At 42.3% G+C, this 20,926-nt stretch overlaps 1 protein-coding gene across 1 annotated transcript in view; it reads right to left on the bottom strand.

Moving 5' to 3' along the window:
- Window positions 1-9,796: 9,796 nt before the first annotated feature.
- The window catches only part of LOC126273001 (venom dipeptidyl peptidase 4-like), a 238,903-nt gene continuing 227,773 nt past the window's right edge, over window positions 9,797-20,926 (bottom strand). Inside the window, exon 16 of the mRNA XM_049976363.1 lies at window positions 9,797-12,787. Coding sequence (XP_049832320.1) covers window positions 12,074-12,787 — 714 coding nt within the window. The 3' untranslated portion in view covers window positions 9,797-12,073. The remainder of the gene's footprint in view (window positions 12,788-20,926) is intronic.

Raw genomic sequence — 20,926 nt, 5'->3', positions numbered from 1 at the left:
TCACCTCCTTTTGGCTTTCTGTCAGGAAATGTGGCACCAAACGGGCACATCTCTTAGTAAGGCCTAAGTGACTATGAACGATGGTCTGTGCTGCTGTTGATCCAATATTTAGAGTCCCTTCAATATCGCAAAATGTAAGAAGTGGATCTTCTTTGATCATTTTCCTCACAGCATCAATGTTTTCAGGAGTCACAGCTGTTGCTGGCCGACCGGGATGAGGTTCATCTTCAATTGACTGCCGACCCCTCGAAAACTCGCGAAACCAATTTCCGACTGTGGCCCAAGAAGGGCAAGCTTCACCAAAAACACGCAGCAAAGAAGAATGGCATTCTCCGGCACTTAAGCCCTTTTTATAATCGTAAAAAATCATGGCACGAAAGTCGCGGAGCGACAGCTCCATCCTGCACCGTCTCTTACTCAGCACTGCCTGTGCTTTCTTACCGCACTGTGGGGGAATCCCCGCTGGCCAGGGGCTGCGCGCGTACCTCCCAAGGTCGTAAAACATCGCTCTTTCGAATGAAAACTACCCCATTGTCCTCCGCCTTACTATTTACGGGCTCCTAAAAATTTTCGGCATAGCACTCGTGTATATATATATATATATCAACAGCGCTGTCACACTTCCCTGTGGTACTCCGGATATTACCTTTACATCTGTCGATTTGTTCCGTTAAGAGTTATATCAACAGTGCTGTCACACTTCCCTGTGGTACTCCGGATATTACCTTTACATCTGTCGATTTGTTCCGTTAAGAGTGACGTGTTGAGTTCTATCTGCAACAAAGTCTTGAAGCCTATGGCAAGTCTGCTCCGATACTCCGTAAGCTTGCATTTTTTTTCATTAAACGGCAATGCGGGACGGTTTCAAATGCCTTACTGAAATCAAGGAAAACGGTACCAACCTGAGCAGCGTTATCCATTGCGCTGTCGTGTCTTGGAGGAACAGAGCGAGCTGAGTTTCGCAGGATCTCTGTTTGCGTTCCATAATTCTACAACAGATCAAAGTCAACGATATAGGTCTATAATAGTGTGAATCTGTCTTATGGCCTTTCTTAAAAGCGGGAATGACCTGTGCTTTTTTCCAGTCGTTAGGTACCTTTCGTTGCTTAAGCAGTCTGTTATAAATTACTGCTAGAAGGGGACTACTTTCTTTCGAATAATCTTTAAAGAATCTTACAGGTATCTCATCTGGTCCTGAAGCCTTTCCACTACTAAGCGATTATAGCTGCATTTCAATTCCGCAGTCGGTTATCTCAATATCTGCCATTTCGACGTTCGTACGACGATTGAAAGAAGGGCCGGTGATACGATCTTCCGCGGTGAAACAATTCGGAAGACCGAATTCAGTATTTCAGCCTTCTCTCTGGTATCTTCTGTTTCGGTGCCGGTGTGGTCGCTGACGGAATGACAGCTGATTTTGACCGTGATTTTACATACGACCAAAATCTCTTAGGATTTTTACTCAGGTCGGATGACAAAGTCTTTATTTCAAAATCATCCAACGCTTCTCTCATTACTCTGCTTACTCTCAATTTCGCTTCGTTCACCTTTTTGCTTGCCAGCTGCGTTTTTACTTCTCTGGAATCTGAAATGAAATGCTCTTTGTTTACGTAGTGCTTTTCTATGCGGCTATTAAACCATCTCTTAAAATCGTACTCGGAACATACTTGTCTAGGGAATATTGAACGATGCCTTTGAATTTTTTCCATTTGTTCTCCATATCTTCATCCTCATCACCGAATATTTGATGCTGACTGCTGAAATATTCTGAAATTTGTATACTGTCACCCTTGTTGAGAAAATATATCTTCCTACCTTTCTTAAGAGTTCTTGTAGGGACCGTCGTCATAGATGCTGTCACAGCCTTATGATCACTGGTACCTTCCTCTACGTTAACTGATTCGATAAGTTCAGGTCTGTTTGTTGCCAGGAGGTCTAAGATGTTACCCTCAGGAGCTGGCTCTCTAACTACCTGGTCAAGGTAAATTTCGGACAAGACAGCCAGAACAACGCCACTCGAGTCCCAGTTCCTGGCACCAGTTTTGATGGCACAACACTCCCAATCTATACCTGGCAAGTTGAAGTCAATCCTATTAAAACGGCATGATCAGGAAAATTAGTAATGATATTCTGCAAGTTCTGCCTGAAGCGCTCTACAACTACAGATCCTGACCCAGGTGGTCTACAAAACATCCGATCTCCATTTTTGACCGTTCTTTGATACCCAATTACACCCAGATTAATTCACATTCGGAATCCATGATAACCTCGCTAGATTTTGTAGAATTTCTTACTGCAATAAACGCACCGTCACCATTGGAAACTAACCTCTCCTTATGATAAACATTCCAGTCTGAACTTAGGATCTCGTTGTCATTGACGTCTGGTTTCAACCAGCTTTCTGTTCCCAATACTATCAGTGTAGTACAACCATCAGTTTGTTTATTTTTTTTTTTTTTTTTTTTTTTTTTTTTTTTTTTTTTTTTGTCATCAGTCTACTGACTGGTTTGATGCAGCCCGCCACGAATTCCTTTCCTGTGCTAACCTCTTCATCTCAGAGTAGCACTTGCAACCTACGTCCTCAATTATTTGCTTGACGTATTCCAATCTCTGTCTTTCTCTACAGTTTTTGCCCTCTACAGCTCCCTCTAGTACCATGGAAGTCATTCCCTCATGTCTTAGCAGATGTCCTATCATCCTGTCCCTTCTCCTTATCAGTGTTTTCCACATATTCCTTTCCTCTCCGATTCTGCGTAGAACCTCCTCATTCCTTATCTTATCAGTCCACCTAATTATCAACATTCGTCTATAGCACCACATCTCAAATGCTTCTCTTCTGTTCCGTTTTTCCCACAGTCCATGTTTCACAATGCTGTACTCCAGACGTACATCCTCAGAAATTTCTTCCTCAAATTAAGGCCGGTATTTGATATTAATAGACTTCTCTTGGCCAGAAATGCCTTTTTTGCCATAGCGAGTCTGCTTTTGATGTCCTCCTTGCTCCGTCCGTCATTGGTTATTTTACTGCCTAGGTAGCAGAATCCCTTAACTTTATTGACTTCGTGACCATCAATCCTGATGTTCTCATTTCTACTACGTCTCATTACCTTCGTCTTTCTCCGATTTACTCACAAACCATACCGTATACTCATTAGACTGTTCATTCCGTTCAGCAGATCATTTAATTCTTCTTCACTTTCACTCAGTATAGCAATGTCATCAGCGAATCGTATCATTGATATCCTTTCACCTTGTATTTTAATTCCACTCCTGAACCTTTCTTTTATTTCCATCATGGCTTCCTCGATCTATAGATTGAAGAGTAGGGGCGAAAGGCTACAGCCTTGTCTTACACCATTCTTAATACGAGCACTTCGTTCTTGATCGTCCACTCTTATTATTCCCTCTTGGTTGTTATACATATTGTATATGACCCGTCGCTCCCTATAGCTTACCCCTACTTTTTTCAGAATCTCGAACAGCTTGCACCAATTTATATTGTCGAACGCTTTTTCCAGGTCGACAAACCCTATGAACGTGTCTTGATTTTTCTTTAGCGCTGCTTCCATTATTAGCCGTAACGTCAGAATTGCATCTCTCGTCCCTTTATTTTTCCTAAAGCCAAACGGATCGTTACCTAGCGCATTCTCAATTTTCTTTTCCGTTCTTCTGTATATTATTCTTGTAAGCAGCTTCGATGCATGAGCTTTTAAGCTGATTGTGCGATAATTCTCGCACTTATCAGCTCTTGCCGTCTTCGGAACTGTGTGGATGATACTTTTCCGAAAGTCAGATGGTATGTCGCCAGACTCATATATTCTACACACCAACGTGAATAGTCGTTTTGTTGCCACTTCCCCTAATGATTTTAGAAATTCTGATGGAATGTTATCTATCCCTTCTGCCTTATTTGACCGTAAGTCCTCCAAAGCTCTTTTAAATTCCGATTCTAATACTGGATCCACTATCTCTTCTAAATCGACTCCTGTTTCTTCTTCTATCACATCAGACAAATCTTCACCCTCATAGAGGCTTTCAATGTATTCTTTCCACCTATCTGCTCTCTCCTCTGCATTTAACAGTGGAATTCCCGTTGCACTCTTAATGTTACCACCGCTGCTTTTAGTGTCACCAAAGGTTGTTTTGACTTTCCTGTATGCTGAGTCTGTCCTTCCGATAATCATATCTTTTTCGATGTCTTCACATTTTTCCTGCAGCCATTTCGTCTTAGCTTCCCTGCACTTCCTATTTATTTCATTCCTCAGCGACTTGTATTTCTGTATTCCTGATTTTCCCGGAACATGTTTATACTTCCTCCTTTCATCAATCAACTGAAGTATTTCTTGTGTTACCCATGGTTTCTTCACAGCTACCTTCTTTGTACCTATGTTTTCCTTCCCAACTTCTGTGATGACCCTTTTTAAAGATGTCCATTCCTCTTCAACTGTAATGCCTACTGCGCTATTCCTTATTGCTCTATCTATAGCGTTAGAGAACTTCAAACGTATCTCGTCATCCCCTAGCACCTTCAGTAAGCGATACTAATTCTGGGACCATTCCTCGGATGCTCCTGCAGTTTAGTAAAATCATATTAGTCTTTTCTATGTCTGATCTGCGAGAACCAAGATCTCTGAAGTCACTGTGGCTGATTTAACAGGTAAATCTTCTTTGATCCCAGGGGGAGGAGTTGGCTTACCAAAAAAAGCCCCATGTGGAGGTCACAGGTACTCTTCTATCCTAGTAGCCGTTTGCTGTGTGTAGTGCGCGCCTGACCTATTAAGTGGAACCCTACAATTCTGCACCCGATATCGGATGTCGAGAAATTCGCATCCGATACCGTCGCAGAGTCGTCTGAGCCTCTGGTTTGGACCTTCCACTCTTCTCCAAACCAGGGCACCGCGGTTAACCCTGGGTAGATGCTACAAATAGACAGCCTAGCCTGCACCCCGCGTGCGTTGGTAGTTGCCTTCACCAAATCAGCCAGGCTCCGAAGGGAGCCGAGGGTGGCCTCAGAACCCAAGCGGCAGGCGTCATTCGTGCCGACATGTGCCACTGCATGCTGCCGGTTGCACCCAGTGTGCTCGATAGCCGCCAGCAGGGACTCCTCAACATGGCGGATGAGACCTCCCGGCGAACATACCGAATACACACTGAAATTCTTTCACAGTTTACCTGCTAGCTCCCTGAGTGGTTCCACCACCCGCCTAACATTGAAGTTCCGAATGAGAAGCGTATTCACCCCCTCTACTTGTCCGGACGGGGCAGGAAAATCGACCGCTGGCCCAACAGGAGAGGCATCCCGTGCTGACTGAGAGTTATCATCAACACCGGGTAGCACCTCCTACCTGTTGCTAAGACATAGGGAGCCAGCCGCACGGTCTACTCCCTCTTTCGCCTTCCGTCCAGTGACACGCGAACCCACCATTGTCTGCCACCCACTCTGGAGTCAGGACGGACTGGTCAGGTGTTGTGTATCGGAAGCCGCAGTGACGTCCGGGCCACCAGGACATTCCAGTGACACCAAAGTTGTCGCATGTCTTTTCGCAGGCGCACCACAACTTTGAACATTAGCTAGAAGCTTGTCGACGGTATCTAACGCAGCTTCCTCCTGTTTACGGACAGCAGCCAATTCTCCTTGTGTTCGCTCGCAATAAGCACAGCCCCTAGCCATATCGTACTGTGTATAAAATAGATAAAAGATCTCAAATGGCGCTACTGAGTTTGAAATGTATACCAAACATACCAATGGAGAATAAAGTAAAACTAAAAGTTGCTGTGATGATTTCTCGCTGTACTCTGAGACCGCAAGCTATTAAACAGAAGTAAATTTCGCTACTGAAGTTTATGTGTCTACAGATAACTGTTATTAGAAATCCTGTTTAGCGAATAGTTACTGCACGAGATAAATATTCAAATTAGAATGACTGATCTAAACTGTATGCTGCCTACTAGCACAAAATTAGAACTTAGTGGGACGATTTATACTAAGAAGCCGCCCTACACAAGGACATTCACAAGTCTTAAGCAAAAACAAAAACTACGGTTAATTTCCTAACCACCAGTCTACACACTAAAATACGCAGGCACAGTTCACTTCTTTGCAGAAGCACGTGAAAAAAAAACAAAGACTATATTTCCAGAATGAGATCTTCACTCTGCAGCGGAGTGTGCGCTGATATGAAAATTCGTGGCAGATTAAAACTGTGTGCCACACCGAGACTCGAACTCAGCAGTTTTGCTGTGAGGACAGGGCGTGAATCGTTCTTGGGTAGCTCAGCTGCCTACAGGAAAATTAAAGAGACCTTTGAAGAAAAGAGAACCACTTGTATGAATATCAAGAGCTCAGATGGAAACCCAGTTCTAAGCAAAGAAGGGAAAGCAGAAAGGTGGAAGGAGTATATCGAGGGTCTATACAAGGGCGATGTTCTTGAGGACAATATTATGGAAATGGAAGAGGATGTAGATGAAGATGAAATGTGAGATATGATACTGCGTGACGAGTTTGACAGAGCACTGAAAGACCTAAGTCGAAACAAGGCCCCAGGAGTAGACAACATTCCATTAGAACTACTGACAGCTTTGTGAGAGCCAGCCCCGACAAAACTCTACCATCTGGTGAGCAAGATGTATGAGACAGGCGAAATACCCTCAGACTTCAAGAAGAATATAATAATTCCAATCCCAAAAAAAACAGGCGTTGACAAATGTGAAAATTACCGAAGTATTAGTTTAATAAGTCACCATTGCAAAATACTAACGTGAATCCTTTACAGACGAATAGAAAAACTGGTAGAAGCCTACCTCGAGTAAGATCAGTTTGGATTCCGTAGAAATACTGGAACACGTGAGGCAATACTGACCTTACGACTTATCTTAAAAGAAATATTAAGGAAGAGCAAACCTACGTTTCTAGTATTTGTAGACTTAGAGAAAGGTTTTGACAATATTGACTGGAATAGTCTCTTTCAAATTCTAAAGGTTGAGGGAGTAAAATACAGGGAGCGAAGGGCTGTTTGCAATTTGTACACAAGCCAGATGGCAGTTATAAAAAGTCGAGGGACATGAAAGGGAAGCAGTGGTTGGGAAAGGAGTAAGACAGGGTTGCAGCCTCTCCCCGATGTTATTCAATCTGTATATTGAGCAAGCAGTAAAGGAAACAAAGGAAAAATTCGGAGTAGGTATTAAAATCCATGGAGAAGAAAAAAAAACTTTGAGGTTCGCCGATGACATTGTAATTCTGTCAGAGACAGCAAAGGACTTGGAAGAGCAGTTGAATGGAATGGACAGCGTCTTGAAAGGAGGATATAAGATGAACATTAACAAAAGCAAAACGAGGATAATGGAATGTAGTCAAATTAAATCGGGTGATGCTGAGGGAATTAGATTAGCAAATGAGACACTTACAGTAGTAAAGGAGTATTGCTATTTGGGGAGCAAAATAACTGATGATGGTCGAAGTCGAGAGGATATAAAAATGTAGACTGGCAATGGCAAGGAAAGCGTTTCTGAAGAAGAGAAATTTGTTAACATCGAGTATAGATTTAAGGGTCAGGAAGTCGTTTCTGAACGTATTTGTATGGAGTGTATTTGTATGTAGTGTGTTTGTATGGAGTGTATGGAAGTGAAACATGGACGATAAATAGTTTGGACAGGAAGAGAATAGAAGCTTCCGAAATGTGGTACTACAGAAGAATGCTGAAGATTAGATGGGTAGATCACATAATTAATGAGGAGGTACTGAATAGGACTGGGGAGAAGAGGAGTTTGTGGCACAACTTGACAAGAAGAAGGGACCGGTTGGTAGGACACGTTCTGAGGCATCAAGGGATCACAAATTTAGTATTGGAGGGAAGCGTGGAGGGTAAAAATCGTAGAGGGAGACCACGATATGAATACACTAAGCAGATTCAGAATGATCTAGGTTGCAGTAAGTACTGGGAGATGATGTAGCTTGCACAGGATAGAGTAGCATGGAGAGCTGCATCAAACCAGTCTCAGGACTGAAGACCACAACAACAACACAGAACAGACCACAGGTGAATACACATATCATGAACACAAGCGCAAAATGTCTGGGATCGACAGAAATGGACTAAAAGAATGACGTGATCTAAAAGACTAGACCGAGCGAGATGACGCAGTGGTTAGCATTTGACTCGCAAGCGGGAGGACAACGGTTCACTCCCGCGTGCGGCAATCCTAATTTAGGTTTTCCGTGATTTCCCTAAATCGCTCCAGGCAAATGCATGATGGTTCCTTTGAAAAGGCATGGCCGACTTGCTTCCCCGTCCTTCCGTAATCGAATGAGACCGATGACCTCGCAGTTTTGTCTCTTCCCTCAAACAACCCAACCCAACCCAAAAAGAGTAGAAAGTAAAAGAAGGTAATACAGAAAACATCTGTGACTTAACGTTAGTGTTAGAGAAAGCATTACGCGTGATAATCGGTAGAACGTTCATTATATCAATATGGTTCAAATGAAACGTACCTTAATGTTTTTGTAGAGAAGTGTAAATTGTGTTAATACATTAATTAATATAAGCTGTAATACTTTTATGAATTGAATATACTATAAATAGCACAAAGCAATTCATGACTTCTAATTTTTAGGGTTCGGTATCTCAATCGGTAAAAACGGAACCCTTATAGGATAGCTAGGCTGGCGAGTCTGTCTGCCTGCTAAGAATGCTTTTTTCAGGAACTGGCATATTTGTCACACTGAAATTTCTGTCGCATTCTAAGGTCTATGGCCTCTTGGCGGTGTATAATATTTAAGCTTCTGAGTCAATGCAGTCAAAAGATATGGCCATTTATATCACATATTTAGATAGTTGCCAACTCACTCATCGAAATCAGTAGCGTGGATCCCGCTGACTTAGAGTCATGAAGTCTGTGCAAGAAGCAAGGTTTCACATTACAAGTAAAAAATCCAAAAATTGTTAAAATGCAATTACATCACACAAACAATCCATTTTTTCCATTAGAACTTATATTGCATTCATCATCCGTCAAAAGAATAACAGTAAGTTATTATTGGATGCAAACATGAACTGTAAGTTGTAGTCACGTTTTTGCTAATAGATTCTTGATTCCTGGAATGGGTGAAATGTCTGTATCATAATCATGCTCGTACAGAACCCTCAGTGCGTGAGTTCTACTCAGACTTGACCATCTCTTTTACATTAATCTCATCTTATTGCATATTAATTGCTTTTGGTGGGAACTGAAATTCTAATTGAAGCACATAAAACTATTTTCAGTACCTATTTTGGCAGATACTGAGGTGAATCTGCTACACTGTGTATAGAATAGAATGACTGGAGTGTTCAGTATAAACTTTTTTTGATAAAATACCTTCCAGTAAAAGATCGATTCCTTACACACATCCATCAGTTAAATTATGTTTTTCTTTCAGAAAGGAGAAATTCTGATCTCTGTCGCATTCCGACAGTGAAAGAATTCACTTGCAACAAATGAAAAATTATACTGATGCCGCTATTCGAACATGGGTCTCTTGATTACTATGCAGATGATTTAACCATCTACGCCACCTTGGTACAATGGATAGACACAATCGCACAGACTACCCAAGTGTGTCGCCCTGTTCAATCCAAATGTGCCATTTGCCACACACTATCAAAGTAGCGTCCCCTAGACCTTTTTCTTCTTTTCGCTAATGGCATCACTCGAAGTCCCACATGTAGTCAGGCGAAGAGTGTTCTGCACTGAATGATTGTATTAGCTTTCATGGCGGATATGTATCTATATGTAGATATAAATCATTTTGTATAGGGGATAAAGGTTTGTAAATAGCTTTCTTTTTCTCATATTTAACTTATGATAATTTGTTACACGTGGGAAAATGCAAATACAGACAGATATTTTATTTACCATATTTATAAGTAACTGTATCAACTAACACATCCAATTATGAACTATAGATAATGAGGTATTGTTTTAGAAATCTGAAGTACATATATTATAAGTCTAAAACACATTTTTATGTATTCTGCAGACAAAAATATAATCAGGGTGCTGTACAAGCAGCAAATGCTTTGGAATTCACGCAAGGTGTGTCTGATATGTTAATGTCAGTGAAATTTATGTACTAGTAGTGTCAGTATCGATAAATACACCTCATGCTTCATGTTTTATATGAACTCAACATTTTGACAAACTTTATTTGCAACACTATATTTACACTGATCACTGTAAAATGTGTATATTTTGATTTTATGCAAATATTAATGTAACTAAATCTAATAAAAAGGCAGATGAGAAAATAAATAACAGTTTTAAGAACAATAACTTGAACAAATTAGTATACATTGACTAGATAACATGACTCCATACAAATACATAGTTTACTCTTAAATATTTCATCCAACAGTTTGAAGGAAATAGCAGTATTACTACAGTGATCTTCTGCATTGTTGCTATAACTACCCATCAATACTCATATACAACAATAATTTTAATCAAAAATAATAAATTGTTTGTGTCATATGTACTGATTTTTTACACAGTTACAATTTTGAAATTTTAGTAACAATATTTTTCTTTTGTGAATTTATTCAGTAACGTAATGTTGATGATGGACTCATAAAAGATTAAGCGAAGACTTTGGAAAGAAGGAATTGCTTGAGTTCTTTTGCAGAAGATGTCCCAAGCGATTCAAAGAAATCATAGAAACCTGAAACTTAGTGGCTAGACTGGAATTTGAGCTGCCATCCACAGAAATGCGAGATCAGTGTCTCACGACTGCGCCACTTAGCTCACCCACACGATACTTTAAGTAGACATTATGACATTAGAAAAAGTTGCCCAGGGGACAAAGTGCAGCTCATAAATATAACGATAGAGTATCTGTAAATACAAAGTAGGATTTTATGCTGCTGTTATGAACTTCATTCACCAGTCTGAAGAAATCTGTTGAAAAGTTTTCGATAGAAAACGTAAGAGAAAAGGAAACCAATGTTCAGAGTTCGCTGGATTAGCAGCAGACTGTTAGGACATGTCCAGACAGTTGCGTTCTGCGCATCACTTAGCCCGTCGCCTGTACTAAACCCTGGAATCAATGATACTTACTCATTAGTCTTCTCTAGATATCTTACCATAAGTAACGCTGTACGGCGATAAATACTATCCTACAAAGTATGAAGTAGGCACATTTCAGTGGCGATACAGATTTATTTATTGTTGTCATCAGCAACACATTTTAAGACATGGCAACATGGAAGTTGTTTGCCCACTCCCTGCTGCCACAATTAAGCAAAATTCCCCCTCGGTACTTCCCTACTACTGTCTTTCTCGGTGAAGAGACACCTTCATTTGTAATGCGTAGCATAATAGCTATGAGCAAGGGAAAAAGCAACTGTCTACCGACATTACATATAGTTTCTAAAGAGCAGCATGTCGAGCAAAATACGTTACGCTCAAACGACGTAACCCTGCACCATCTTCCTATTATTTTCAACACTGGTGAGCACAATCGAACTATAGAATTCAGTGTGCAACCCTAACCAGCTTCAGTATAAACTATAGTTTGTGTGCTGTTATTGCCAATTTTGTAGCACATTAACATTAAGAATAATAACTGCAGATGGGGTGTACCTTGTTCTGCTGTACCTGCATCACCAGAAACTGCACAAGAAACAGCAACTGCTTGCGAACATATTGCGATCCTACTCCTTGCTGGATGGGGTTCTCCCACACTTGGTCAATGGAATCGTGCAAAAACACAAAACCTTGGGGTTCTACATCCTGACACCACTTTTTTTTATCACTAAGGCTGATGTATACAGCGTTTCTAATATTTCACCACTTACAGCTCTCTTGTACTATTTGCTTGCTCATACTTCTTGCACTAGTGGTAAAAGCATTTTTGTATTGAAAATGTACTGTGTTGCCAAAGGCAGTTACTGTGCCTAATGCACAGTTTGTGCCCACTTACCCAAATCTTTCTTCTTCTTTGAAAAATTGGCCAATTATTATGTACCAATGTTGTACATATCAACATGTGGCTCTCACCAATGAAGAAGATGTCATAGATACAAAACTGGAACTCTTTGTCTTACAGAAAATGCAGGGTGGCCAATATTGCTACCACTACTGCCATCTGCCTCCCAGCAGTCTTCACAGCACTAGATGGAGTTTGAATGGTCTTCGCAGCAGAAGATGAGAACTGAGAGGTCTTCATAGCAGAAGATGGGAATTGAGAGGTCTTCTCAGCAGGAGATGGGGATTGAGTGGTCTTCTCAGCAGCAGATGGGGACTGAGTGCTCTTCTCAGAAGGAGATGGGGACTGAGTGCTCTTCTCAGAAGGAGATGGGGACTGAGTGGTCTTCTCAGTAGGAGATGGGGACTGAGTGGTCATCTTAGCACGAGATGAGGACTGAGTGGACTTCTCAGCAGGAGATGGGGAATAAGTGGTCTTCACAGTAGTAGATGGGGACTGAGTGGTCTTCTCAGCAGGAGATGGGGACTGAGTGCTCTTCTCAGCAGGAGATTGGGACTGAGTGCTCTTCTCAGCAGGAGAATGGGACTGAGTGCTCTTCTCAGCAAGAGATGGGGACTGAGTGGCCTTCTCAGCAGGAGATGGGGAATAAGTGGTCTTCACAGTAGTAGACGAAGACTCAGTGGTCTTCACAAGAGGGGATGGGGATTGAGTGATCTTCATAAGAGGAGATGGGGATTGTTCATCAAAGCACTCAGTGAAGAAGGCATCAATAGTGTGATACAAGTGAGTCCTCAATCCGTTTATCCAGTGATATTCATCTGGGTAAGTCTGTGAACAAAATAATTACTTTGCATTAAAAACAGTTCCAGTCTGTTAGTGAGAGTGAAATCAATGATTAACATATTGCACAGATGATTAAGGACTACATCATTATACATGTCAAGCTGTGCCAATTAACCAAACTGTAGGCATGTTTCACTTCCATTGCTGGTCCATGATACCATGAAGTTATCCAGATACCAGCAACACATCAAAATTTGATACATTCCAGACAAATTCTTTCAATGTCGTGATATTCAGTGTATTAAGTTATGTAAAATATACCAATGGAAAATGAAAGCAATGACCTTTGATTGAGTTTTTCTTTCATATATTATGCTACATGCCAAATCCTGCTGTTAGAGCACAAAAAGGCTAATATGCTCTTCCTTAAAAAACTTTGACATAAGAGTGGGGAAGCAGCTGCCTCAAAGCTCATTCTGCATCCTCACTAAACATTCTGCATTGCAAATATTGCGCTCTTTTAATATAGAATATTCTAAATCCTTTTACCCAATCTCTCTTTGCTCTGATCATAAACAGCAGTCCTACTCTCTCTCGGCCGAGCGGTTCTAGGCGCTTCAGTCTGGAACCATGCGACCGCTACGGTCGCAGGTTCGAATCCTGCCTCGGGCATGGACGTGTGTGATGTCCTTAGATTAGTTACGTTTAAGTAGTTCTAAGTTCTAGGGGACTGATGACCTCAGATGTTAAGTCCCATAGTACTCAGAGCCATTTGAATCTCTCACTGCCATTGCCTATATATATGTCCCTCTCCCAATGTCCCCTTTTTTCTCCCATTGCCACTTTCTCCTGTCTGTCTCTCTCACTGTCACAGTCTTCATTCCTTTATCTCTCTCTCCCTTCCCATTGCTCCGTTCTCTGCCACCTTCATTGTCTTTCTCCCACTATTTTTCTGTTCCATTGCCACACCCTCATTTTTTACTTCTTTGCTGTCTGTCTCTTCAACCACAATTGCCTCCTCTCCACACCTGTCTTTGGAGATGGTTTGTTCGAGTTTTGATACCTAGACTGGTGAACTTTAACCCGTGGGTATAGGCTTGGGGGAAAGTGGGCAAATGTTTTAGTGTTGAAGTTCCCTGATCTGGCAGGGTGGAGGAGACCCCCCCAATGCTGTGTATGGTCTCCATTCATCTCTATTTTTCATTTCCACTGTCTCATCTGTGTTTTGTTCTCACTGCTATTGTCTTCATTCATCTCTCTTTCTCTTTCAGTGCCACTTTTTTCTCTCCCATCATCACTGCCTCCCCTTTCTCCCACTACCACTTTCTCCTCTTTCTTCTACTGTCACTGTCTCTTGCAACTATTTCTCAGCATAATAAATCATGAATATGTTCCAAAACCAAAATTTTTGCTGAGGATGCCAGAATGAGGTTTGAGGCAGCTGCTACCCCACTGCCCTGTTAGCCTTTTAAGGAGCATATTTGCTTTTTTTGTGCTCTGACAGATGCCTACGTCAACTAATTCCCTTCTTTTCCCTGCTACGGCGGGGTATACTGCTTATATAAAACGTATTCTGTAGGTCAGTAAAATTATGACAGTTTATTTAAATACTTCGACACATATAGATACTTTGGCACATGAACACGACAAATAAGTACACATAGTCCGCCCCTGCTAGCTGAGTGATAAGCGCGACGGAATATCATACCTAACGGCCTGGGTTAGATTCCCGGCTGGGTCGGAGATTTTCTCCGCTCAGGGATTGGGTGTTGTGTTGTCCTTATCATCATCATTTCATCCTCATCGACACCCAAGTCGCCGAAGTGGCGTCAACCTGAAAGACTTGCACCCGGCGAACGGTCTACCCGACGGGAGGCCCTAGCCACATGGCATTTTAGTACACATAATACAAAGTACACGCAATATCGTCTACCATCCAACGCAGGCTCACTTTACATAAAAATATCCAGAATTTTTAGGCTACACCTGCATCATATCAAAAACTGCGGTATTTGATTTAGAAGTGGAAATAATTTCATACGACAAAATAATTTTTTGTAAGGTGCCTACACTGCCAAGTGGCAAATCGAATAAATGGGTCGAAAGAGCCTGTATAGGCGTTAAGTTGTTGTTATACAAAGACATGAAGTTTTATTGGTGAAAAAATGATGATTAAAAACGTACTTCAGTGACCTCAGAGCCCTTCCACGTGTCCATTACGTCAGTTGAAACTACATTTACGCCTCAGATCGAACAATACAATATATATAGCTTTGAACCTTTGGATCTCGGTAACTGATAATGATATCGACAAAAGTTTCAAGGTGTCCTGGTAACATCATCTTAAGATTCTATCCTAAGAAATTCGACGAACTGCCATGAATAGAAATTAACTAAGGGGCCAGTCCCATATTTGTTACTTTTGGTACCCAAAAATCATTGTTTTCGTGGTTTTCCCAGGAACTGTCCACGTACATATCGTGCTTCTGTGATATTCTAAGGCGCACCATAGTCCACAACTAATGGAAAATAACCAACAGATTTGCTCAATTTGCCTCGGATGGGCGAAGAGCGTAGTTTTTAAATTTTGACCATGTGCTTTAGGATAGCTATAGTATACCTGTTCATCAGATAGGTAAACAAATGGTTGGTAGGACGTGGGGTATTCAGAATACCTTAGAACCTAAGTGATGACTCCCTGAAAAGTATATTTTCACGTGAGGCGTTTTGGAATATATTGATAATGCGCATTATCATTCATGGACCAGTGGCTCCTATGCATGTATGATCATGTGCCTACTTACAGTAATGGATAAAGTATCTAGTTTCTTGTTCAGCCCGTACTAGGCATGACAGAGTTAATATTGCGAGCTTCCCGTGCAGCTTGGCCTGAAAAAATCAACTTCATGTATCCACTGGCTGTGCTCACACCGCCATGAAGCTACCTAGCAGGCTTATATCATGGGGTGCCAATACATGTCTGAGCTCCTCAGAGATTTCAGTCATCACAATACCAGTATCCGTCTCTCCTCATCCCTGTAAAGGGATGTGGCGTTGCATATTTTGACAGGGATTGGTGGCTTATCTATGTGCTTATCTATGTGCTGTGTGTCAAATTGATTAAAGGTTTTAGAAATCTGGGATGCTATTTAGAAAATGTAATTGGAGCTGCGATCTAGTTAACTCAATGATCTGCAACAAATGGAAATCAAGAAAATTATCAGAGCAATGGGAAGGGAGAGAGAGATAAAGGAATGAAGACTGTGACAATGAGAGAGACAGACAGGAGAAAGTGGCAATGGGAGAAAAAAGGGGACAGTGCCAATTTCTATCACGTCTGAATAATTATCGCTCAGAGTCAGCCAACACTTTCAAAGTGTATGAGGAGGCATTTACCTTGCTGCAGCTAAGCGGAGCACATTTCACTTGGTGCTGAGATTAAGTTCAGGTCGTATCTTCACGCTATGGGTCGTAAATATTTCATGAAATATACGTGTTGATAACGTGCATATCAGTACAGGTTACACAGAGCTCTGTTTATTATGCTATAACAATAACGATCTTTGGTTAGGTCTTCCCCTTGGTCCTCGTAAATCACTGCTTATTAAAGCCAACTATTTTTGCAGTTGAATATTGGACCATCTCCGTGCCACGTCCTCGAATATGAAGATCATTTTTCTCACTCATCCCTCCTTAAGTGACAGATGGTCAGGCCCAACTTCTGCAGCCTGCATGCTTCACAGCAGCATTTGGTTTTCTGATACAGCTTTGGCTAATAACCCATAATGAAGCTTCTCACAGTTTAATACACCATCACGCAAATAAAACGCATGAATATGCTGTATGAACAAAAACTTGACAATGTAATCCTGCACAGAGGCATTCACAGAGGAATCATAAAATCATCTTAACACATAAGGTTTTCAGGCTATTTCCACATATCGCAACAGGTGTTGGACAATGTTGCCAGTAATTCCGAATTGGTCAGACGCAGTAACATCTTGTTCTACACTTTCTGTATAAGGCACTAGTCTGATCACTTATAGGTCGTGTAAGTAAAGTGTCATACAGTTATTTCATGCTTCGCACTGCAAATACTCCTTCCAAACAGGTCACGGAAGGCCCAACGGTACCGACCGACCGCCATCGTCCTCAGCCGACAGACGTCACTGGATGCAGGTATGGAGGGGCATGCGATCAGCACACTGCCTTTGTCGGTTTGCGAGACCGGAGCTGCTACTTCTCAGTCAAGTAGTTCCTCAATTGGCCTCATAAGGGCTGAGTGCATCCCACTTGCCAACAGTGCTCACCAGAGCCAGACGGTCACCCATCCAAGTGCTACCCATGTCTCCTGCCTCAAGGTCGTATCTTCAACAACTTGTGCTACTGTCGGTTTTTGTGAAAACTTATAGCTGCGTTCGAAAGCTGCAACTGATATCTGGGTGTTGGTCGAGTATCCCATCATATCAAAACGAACCTTTCTCCTTGAGAGGTATGAAGTGTAGGTTGACTCAGAAGTCGTTATCTCAAGAGTTGCTGTTTCAGGGAGAGTCAGTTGAAGAGATTCGATCAGAAAATAGACGATAAAATTTGGATGATTTCCTGTGTCAAGGGTTGCACGTGTGAGTTTACTCTTACCACCCGGTCCTCTGATACTCAGGAGCAGTTTGCAAGTGTATGTATTGGAAGTCGCTATTTCGTCATTGTTCACTGTCGTGAGATGACTATTGTAGATGGAATTGTGGTGCTTACCTTGCTACTTTGTACGGGATGCCCTTCCCATTTTAAAACTTGGATTTTTGCTGTGGCCATGTCTAACACATGAGACGCAATGCGTAGTTTTCTTCAGGATGTCTTTTCAGGTTTTTGAGCTTGCACTTTGCTCTCTTCCTTCGCAGTATACGCGAAAACGGTCTGAATTTTGATTCTTTCTCTTCTTGTCGCCCTTCGCTTTAATCTTAGCAAGAAAACTAGATGCCGTGTGTACATAACATTCTCAGGTGAAACGAAATGGTTCTGAGCACTATGGGACTCAACAGCTGAGGTCATCAGTCCCCTAGAACTTAGAAATAGTTAAACCTGACTAACCTAAGGACATCACACACATCCATGCCCGAGGCAGGAATCGAACCTGCGAATGTAGCGGTAGCGCGGTTCCAGACTGAGGCGCCTAGAACAGCTCGGCCACTCTGGCCGGCCAATTGGAACAGTATTCCCACGTATTTTGTTTGTGATGATAGCTCCCTTCACCTCTTCGTTTAAATACTCCATAAAGACAAGTTATTCTAGGTGCAGAAATTTATCACAGCGGACTGCACAACACGCGAACGTCTTGCGCTGACAGATTCTGGCTGGAGGGCGCTGCGTGAAACCCTGGGCGCGGGGCCGTGTGCGTCAGAAAGTACAAAAATGAAAGTGGTGTTTTTTATAATTTGACAACTGTGTATGAGAGATTGATGCGAAAACTACCTTCTGGGACTTTTTTTTATTCAATCAAAGTTTTGTCGTATTGAAACAGAGACAATTCAAGTTTTTAAGAAAAGTTGATTTTTCACGTTACTCAATATTTATTACGCCATGTCTTCTAAATTATGTGTAGTACAGCAACATAAGTATTACGCGAAACGTTTACCAAACCAACGTTCGAGATGAAGCTTTTTCCCTTTACTTTTTTCGCGGGGGTCAATGCGAAAGGAAGCTTCGGAAAGGTTTGAATTTATTTTTTCAGTTCGTTGCAAGTCGGTAAGTTCTACAGTTTCCCCTAAACGAGAGCAGCATTGTGTGGCTCATAGATTCGGCGCGAGTTCCAGTGCGATGCGAGGAACATGCTCCTGTTATAGACGCGGTGCAGCGCGCCGCGACAGCATTGGCGGAGGCAGCAAAGGTAAAACATGCAGGACAGTGGTAGACTTAAAAATCTATTAATTTTGGCACTCCGGAAGCACATGGAAGTTAAGGAAGAGGAGGAAGACGATATATATTATTAGGAAGAGTACTCATGAAGCGCCAAGCAAATATGCAAAGGTTCTTTCACCGTGAAGAAGAACGAGCGTGTAACATTTTAGTAACAGAACCGTTGCTCAACGATGCGTGGGAGTGGCAGTTGCCACTGACTTATAACGCACACGTATCACAAATTAATGGACAAAGCGGTAAGCCCTATGCTTGGTACATCTCGGCGGTTACGACATAGCTGAGGATACATTATGAGGAGCGGAATCACTGATTACTTCAATAGGCCGAATTTTAATAATCACCACGATGTTGATCACAATAACAACAACATTCGATTCGTTATAATCGTGGTTAGAGGCTCAGTACAAGTATATTTACAAATGCATTACAATGAGCATGATCACCATCATTTCTTCTTACATGTTTCATTCATTTTTCTTCCGATTTCTGCCCAAATTAACTCCTTTCGCCTTTGCTTTTCCACCTTGGCGTCAGCCGTGTTCCACCAAATATGGCGTACCAATGCCAACGCGATAAGCTAATACTCCTCTGAGGCAGAGAAGCGGTCAGCCGACATTTCTGATGAATGTTTCAATCATTAGATCTACATCTACATTTATACTTCGCAAGCCACCCAACGGTGTGTGGCGGAGGGCACTTTACGTGTCATTGTCATTAACTCCCTTTCCTGTTCCACTGCAAGCTATACAGCAATGCAGAGCGCCTCTCTTGCAGAGTCTACCATTTGAGTTTGCTAAATATCTCCGTAACGCTATCCCGCTTACCAAATAACCCTGTGACGAAACGCGCCGCTCTTCTTTGGATCTTCTCTATCTCTTCTGCCAACCCGACCTGGTACGGATCCCACACTGATGAACAATAAAGTGTAAGTCGAACGAGTGTTTTGTAAAGCCACCTCCTTTGGTGATGGACAACATTTTCTAAGGACTATCCCAATGAATCTCAACCTGGCACCCGCCTTACCAACAAATAATTTTATATGATCATTCCACTTCAAATCGATCCGTACGCATACTCCCAGATATTTTACAGAAGTAACTGCTACCAGTGTTTGTTCCGCTATCATATCATCATACAGTAAAGCATCCTTCTTTCTATGTGTTCGCAATACATTACATTTGTCTATCTTAAGGGTCAGTTGCCACTCCCTGCACCAAGTGCCTATCCGCTGCAGATCTTCCTGCATTTCGCTGCAATTTTCTAATGCTGAAACTTCTCTGTATACTACAGCATCATCCGCGAAAAGCCACATGGAACTTCCGACACTATCTACTCGGTCATTTCTATATATTTTGAAAAGCAATGGTCCCATAACACTCCCCTGTGGCACGCCAGAGATTACTTTAACGTCTGTGGGCGTCTCTCCATTGGTAACAACATGCTGTGTTCTATTCGCTAAAAACTCTTCAATCCAGCCACACAACTGGTCTGATATTCCGTAGGCTCTTACTTTGTTTATCACGCGACAGTGCGACAGATGGAAGGACTTACCTACTCTCTTGCTGTCCGTGCCCACGAAAGAAATACTGCAGTTGTCGTCTTGTATTTCGTTGTACCTCCTCGACTTCCCAATTCCTCCAACCGAAAACATTGCTGCAACGTGCGTGCGGGACAGACTCTTCCCGCCGACCGGAGTGGCTGAGCGGTTCTAGGCGCTTGTCTGGAACCGCGCGACCGCAACGTTCGCAGGTTAGAATCCTGCCTCGGGCATGGATGTGTGTGATGTCCTTAGGTTAGTTAGGTGTAAGTAGTTCTAAGTTCTAGGGGACTGATGACCTCAGATGTTACGTCCCATAGTGCTCAGAGCCATTTGAACCATTTTTTAGACTCTTCCCGAAGCAAGCAAGCGTTTCCCGCTGGTGGAGACCGCAGCACACTGCGTTGTTCGCACCCTGGGAGAACAGTCTGGCATTTTTGAACTGTGCGAGAGGGGAGTGCGGTCTCGTACCCCTTTTACGCAGCATATTCTGGGAAATTCCCGCAGCTACGAAAAAGTACCTTAACGTGTGTAAAATTCTCTTTTGGGTCTTTTGCCCTCCTGCTTGGAAGCGCCAGTGTCAGTAAGTTTCTTCTAGGAACACACACAGCATAAAGAGGGCGAGCACACTCCTGCAAAAACCCACATCCATTCCCCGTGCTTGTAGCACTTTGATCCGCTTACGGCTGCCAATGCAGGTGACGTTTAGAGCTACTGGACTGCGTGAGGTA

The sequence above is a fragment of the Schistocerca gregaria genome, chromosome 5, assembly GCF_023897955.1.
Source record: "Schistocerca gregaria isolate iqSchGreg1 chromosome 5, iqSchGreg1.2, whole genome shotgun sequence".
Classification (NCBI taxonomy): Eukaryota; Metazoa; Arthropoda; class Insecta; order Orthoptera; family Acrididae; genus Schistocerca; species Schistocerca gregaria.
This window is presented reverse-complemented; position numbering and strand designations above follow the sequence as displayed.